General features: G+C 51.1%; 1 protein-coding gene across 1 annotated transcript; it reads right to left on the bottom strand.

Moving 5' to 3' along the window:
• Nucleotides 1–791: 791 nt before the first annotated feature.
• CSUI_000737 (heat shock protein 90) lies at nucleotides 792–5881 on the bottom strand. The gene is made up of 4 exons (XM_068060968.1): nucleotides 5595–5881; nucleotides 3732–4926; nucleotides 2370–3258; nucleotides 792–2109 (listed from the first exon to the last, which is right to left on the bottom strand). The coding sequence occupies exons 2-4, from the start codon at nucleotides 4812–4814 to the stop codon at nucleotides 1433–1435; spliced, it is 2649 nt and encodes an 882-aa protein (XP_067927041.1). The 5' UTR covers nucleotides 4815–4926; nucleotides 5595–5881; the 3' UTR covers nucleotides 792–1432.
• Nucleotides 5882–5977: the final 96 nt, after the last annotated feature.

The raw sequence follows: 5977 nt of genomic DNA, 5'->3' as shown, positions 1-5977 counted from the left end.
AGAAGTGTCCCACGTGACGAGTTGCAACAGCCCAGTGCTGACCACCGAGGAGAGTGCACCATAAAGTCTCCGGGCTCACCCAAGCTCGCGCTCTGTCTCTAGAGTGATTTCGAGAACACGGTCTGTAGAGCCGACACGAGCTTTTACACCGGCTGGCCAAGACCAACAGTTTTTTTCGGGTGGTGTGCGCAACCTAAGCTTTCAGCTGAGATGAAATCTGTGTATAGGATTGGTATGTACAGAATCGCTCTGCACAGAATGTCATCAGGTCGCATGGATGCCCCAATTTTGATGTATGTGTAGTAGCGAAGCGGAGCCATTTGTGTCTTTGTTTCCCTCTCTCTTGCTCTTCTCAGGAGACTTGGGAGCCTATCCTTTTCTTGGCTGGAACCCAACATGGTATGTGCATGTATGAAGCGATATAATCCGACCTAGCTTATTCCTTCATCGGTCTCTTTCTTAGGAGGTGGTGGCTCTCGCTGTATACAGATCGGTATATATACAGGTATACATTCGGGGGGAATGTTTCATGTCAGCCCGGCTCCTCTCTCGAAACTGTCGTACGGGGTGCGAGTGTCTCTGCTCTGCTTTAGAGCTTCGCTGGCCCCTGCACTGTGCGCCCCATAGCGTGTACCAGCCAAACAAAAAACCAGCCCGGGCGGGAGAACAGCCTGGTTGGCCGGTAGAATCGTGGTCCCCGCACTCGAGTCCTGCACGAGCGAGGCTCACTCCCTTCGGCAATATAGGATCCCGGACGGTTGTTGCCCTTTGGCCGGACATCACCGCGAATTTCTGCCCGAAAAATCGGCACTACGGAGCAAAATGGAAGACGGGTTTAGACAGGAATTACGTATGATGTCATTCTCGACGTCGCGCCGCGGTGCCCAACTCGGCTTAACTTCAGAACACTGAAAAGTGTGTTCCGTACGGAATATATCCGAAGTGCGAAGAAAAGCAAAGACGACACCCTCAGAATTGCCAGACAAAATTTGCGGGAAGTCATCAACACCGAAGACCAGTGCCAAATCTGCAGCTGTTCATCAGAGACACGGACAACAACACCACGCGGTTTACACGGAGAAGCATTCCCTACTCAGTTCACGGAGAGTGAAAAGAACTTTTGAGAAACACGACGACGTAGTCAAGACAAGCATCAACAGAACATGCCTTCAGTTTGTGCCCCCTGTATAGTGAACAGGCCGGGACCGATAAAGGCGACTACTACCACATACTGCCACTCCGACAGCAAGCAGGGTCTCCGAGTGACCTCCTTACCCCGGTTGATGCACAAAACAGGAAGTCATACAAACATGTACAGGTCAATTCGCTCTTCGAAGAAGACGACCATGGAATGCTCCGACAGCTCTCTGTGTGCCTGAAGAGAAGAAATGAAGAGGCAAGGTGAAGAACGCAAACTCCTTGGGAACCCTCCCTATAGCTCATCATGCTTCTGCTCCGGAGCGTCTCCCATCTTTTCCTTGCCGCCCTGGTCACTTGTTTCATCATCGTCCTGGCCAACATCATCGGCTTCCTTGACCTCTTCCTCCTTTTCATCTGCTACCTTTTCCTCCGTTTCCTCAGCTGGAACAGGATACTCCTCTACAAGAGAGTCAGCAGGCAAACTCATCTCGACAGCCACTGCCTGAATAAGGTTAGCTGCAACGTTCTTTGGGTCATCGACCTCAAACCCAGACGCAAGCTTCCCCACTTCGTAAAGTAACTTCGCCAGGTCCTGATCACGCTGCGAGATGTTGTCTTCCCCGTCGGATTTGACTACGTGTAAGAAATGTTGAATGATCTTGTGGTTCGGGTTGATCTCCAGGACCTTCTGACCCGTCATCATTCTAACGTGTCTTGGATCTGCAAAGGTCTGCGTCTTCATGATTTTCTCCATCTGTGCTGAATAGCCCCACTCTGACGCCACTACTGCACAGGGAGCATCGACAAGGCGCTTGGACACTTCCACCTTTGTTACCTTGTCACCTAGAAGCTTCTTCCACCACTTGAGTAAAGGCTCAAACTCCTTTTTTAAGCGTTTTTCTTTGGACTTCTCTTCTTCTGTCTGCTCCAACTGCACGTCGCCTTTCTGAATTGACACAAATTTCTTCCCTGCACGCACCACGACATACAAACGTGACCAGTGATTCTCAGTGCATCCCGCGCGACCAAGAACAGCAGACAAACGGGAGAGCATGCTAGGATTCCTTCTGATTCTCTAAAGCCATGACACAAAGACGATTGGTTCATCTCTGCAATAGCCGTAAGAAAGCGGAGGAACCCGAGCGACGGCAGAAAGGACGCCACAGTTTCTTCAACCTGACCGTTCCTCGCCACTGTGCACGGCCTTCATCTTCTATCTGGCGACCTACCTTCAAATTCATTGACCCGCTGAATGCATGCCTCATCCATTGGTTCAGTAAAGAAGAGAACTTCAATATCCTTTTTCAGGAAGATCTGCATTTCAGGAGCCTTCATGAGCTGATCAATGGAATCGCCTGACGCGTAGTAAATGTTTGGTTGGTTCTCCGGTAGAGCAGTGACAATGGATTCAAGAGGGACACTCGCGTCCGGTCCCGATTTGCTCGTATGGAAGCGAAGCAACTTGAGAATTTTTGTACGATTTGCATCATCTTCGTAGCATCCCAATTTCAGGTTACGAGAGAACTCATCGTAAAACTTGTCATAAACACCTTTCTGATTCAGTTGCTTCTTCAGTTCTTCCTTCTTCGTTGCATCCTCCTCCTCTTCCATCTCCTTCTGCAGCTCCTGGCGTTCCTTTTGGGCATCAAGAGACAATTTGCGCATGGCTTCCAGGGTCTTCCGCACGAGCTTCTTTGAGATAACTGATAAGATCTTCTGCTGTTGCAGTTGCTCACGCGAGACATTGAGGGGTAGGTCATCGGAGTCCACCACACCCTTGACAAAACTCAGATACTTCGGTAGTAACTCATCGAACTTGTCTGCCACTAATACGCGGCGTACATACACCTTGACCGACGTCTGCTTCCCGAAGTAGCTGCTGAATGAATCCATGGGGGCACGCTTAGGAATGTAAAGAAGAGCGCGAAATTCCACCTCCCCTTCCGCTGCAAAGTGAATGTGTGTCAGCGGCTCAGACCAGTCCTTGCTAACTTCCTTGTAAAACTCAACATACTCCTTGTCTGTAATCTCTTCCTTTGGGCGGAGCCAGATGGCCTTCTGCGTGTTGACCTGCTCCCACTCCTCTTTCTTCTTCTCAATCGTCTTTGTCTTGGGCTTCTGAAAGAAGACAAGACACCATGAAACAGCCAGCGACCGCCGCTCACCATGCACGGCACTGACCCCATTGGACACAATGATCCGAGAGACGTAAGAAGTTCACAAGGTGTACCGGCCACCCTTTGCATTCTACTCAGCTCAATTCACCGTCTTCACCTAATGCTGTTTTTCTACGCTCTCTCCAGCCAGTCAACATACCACGGTGAAGCCGTTGCCGGAAGAACACCCCTGCTGCCCCCTTTCCCATCTCGATTCACTGGCTTCGTGGTGAGGTGTGCCTTGTATCGTCTTCGAGCAACCGACCGCACACAAGCATACATAGACACGCGTAGCACGAAATCTGCAAACCCTGCTCCCACCCCGCACAACGGAGTTATCGTTTCTGTATAATACCTACTAGTGGGAGAAAAGATTACCTCTCCCTCACACACGGACTGCGCAACTTCTTTCTGACTCTCGTGCCATTTTCTCACCGAGTCTTTCTTCTCAGCTCTCTCATCCCCGTCCTTGACTTCAACGTCTTCGTCCTTCTTTTCTTGTTCCTCTCCCTCTGTCTTCTCAGTACTGGCTTCTTCCTCCACAGGCACTTCTTCGGTGACAGTACGACTGACCCGTACGTAGATGGGATAGCTCATGAACTGCGAGAAGCGGGTAGTTAGATCTTTTAGCTTCCATTCCGAGAGGAATTCCGTGGCGTCATCCTTTAAGTGCAAAGTGACAGCTGTACCTCGCCCAAGAGTGTTACCCCGAGGATCCTTTGCAACCTGGAACTTGGCATCCGCGGAACTCTCCCAGATATACTGGTCATCATCTATGTTCTTAGATATGACAGTAACCTTATCAGCAACAAGAAAGGCGCTATAGAAACCCACACCAAATTGCCCGATCAAGTTGACGTCATTGCCCTGAGCCATAGCTTCAAGGAAGTTGCTTGTGCCAGATTTAGCTACAGTCCCAAGATTGTTGATTAAATCCTGCTTTGTCATACCGATACCTGTGTCGATGATTGTCAGGGTCTTCGCTTCTGGGTCATATTCGATACGAATATCCAGGTTCTTCTTGGGCTCCATAACTCTTGGCTCACTCAGTGCCGTGAACCGGACCTTCTCTAGAGCATCCACGGCATTCGAGATAAGCTCTCTGAGGAAAACCTCTCTCTGCGTATACAACGAGTTAATAATAATATCCATCAACCTCGATACCTCTGCCTGATACTGATGACTTTCCTGAGACTTCTGTACCGACTCCTGCTCTTCCGGTGTCAACACTGCAGGATCCTTTCGCTCGCCCTCATCTACAGGAATTGACCGGGGGGCCTCTTCTGCTGTAGCGGGCTGCGATGCAACCTCGGCTTCATCAGCCGATACAGGGATAAGACACGAAGATGGGAATATACCCAGGAAACCATGTATACTCATCGTACCCAAAACTACCAAGACTGCCAGAGGCAGTCTCCGCGTTGAATGAACGGACGCCATGGCGAAGGACAGGTGCGGTAAAGGCTCGGCAAGCGGTGGAGTCCTGGTACTTGATGTTGAGTGAAACGATTGGGTCATGCGTCCTCTCCAACAAGAGAACCTGGAAGCGGCGGAGAAATCACACGTGGGGCCGACAAAGATACGCTAGACGGTATGCCCGAACGTCAGGAGAGAAACGGGCAACCAGCGCCTGAAAGGGACAAAACCGACACAGGAGAAAAGATACCGCCTGGAGGGCTTTTGAGGGCGAGTACAGTCCCTCTGAGGCCAGCCCTGTTTCTAGGGCACCTCGGATCTTGGGAGGGGCTGGTCTGCACAAAAAAGTCCGACTGTCAATACGGGACGCGCCGGACACCGTTGCAAGTACTTGGCTATGGTTGTCACCGCTCTCCGAACAAATGGGACCGCCTGTCCCGGTCTCCTCTCGGGATCTCTCACAACATATTCGCATTCTCTGTGAATGCGCAGCCCACGCGCGAAACTACAAGGCAAATTTCACAAGCCGGAAGAACCTTGCTGCCTCCCGGAAACAACGGCGACTGGTGGTCGAGGCGAACAGAAGGTTCTTCCGTCAGGCGGCACAGCCTGATAGGACTGAGGCATCGCCGACGCCCACGCACGCATAACGACGACAGTTCTCACCGAAACCATGACAGATCTTTCGTCCCCAGATCTGGGTATTACGTGTTGTTCAGCCATCAGACCGCCCGCTAGGCATTGATAATATTACGGAGCGTATCTCCTGGTAGCTGTGCCTCATCAAGAGACGAGAAAAGCGTCTCCAAGCTGAGCCACGGGAACAAGACTAATACTTTTTTCAGAAGTGAGAGGGCGCAAGAATGTCTGGGGACCTCTTACCGTGCGGCGGAGAGAAAGAATGGCTGGCCCCGCCGAGAGGTCAGCCTTACGTCAGAAACAGAAGATTCCTATCTCCTTCGAGTCCTGTAATGCTGGGACCCGGCACGTCAGCAGCAGATGAGAAAGAAAAAGAGAAAAAGGACCTCGGGTCTGAGTGAGCTCGCTTCGCCACGCCAGATTTTCCACGAGTAACCACAATTACAGGGGTGATACTCAGACGCAGTCGTCGCCCGTCCTTTCTTTCAGTGAAGAAAAGAAGTTACAACTGATGGTGACTCATCGTCCAGGAGACCGACAGCCGGAAGGGTCATACAAGAAGGCGGTTTTCTTCTTCGCACTTCAGGCCAGTCTCGGTGGGAACCACCCACCCTCCCACCCCCCCC

This window comes from Cystoisospora suis (genome assembly GCF_002600585.1).
Source record: "Cystoisospora suis strain Wien I chromosome Unknown contig_290, whole genome shotgun sequence".
Lineage (NCBI taxonomy): Eukaryota > Apicomplexa > Conoidasida > Eucoccidiorida > Sarcocystidae > Cystoisospora > Cystoisospora suis.
This window is presented reverse-complemented; position numbering and strand designations above follow the sequence as displayed.

Bases quoted from the DNA above. Each gene is read 5' to 3' on its own strand.
- CSUI_000737 (XM_068060968.1), bottom strand. From the start codon at position 4,814: ATGACCCAATCGTTTCACTCAACATCAAGTACCAGGACTCCACCGCTT. The intron at 3,259-3,731 runs GTGAGAAAATGG...GTCTTCTTTCAG, and splicing joins GAGCTGAGAAGAAAGACTCG to AAGCCCAAGACAAAGACGAT. The intron at 2,110-2,369 runs GTAGGTCGCCAG...TGGTGCGTGCAG, and splicing joins GCGGGTCAATGAATTTGAAG to GGAAGAAATTTGTGTCAATT.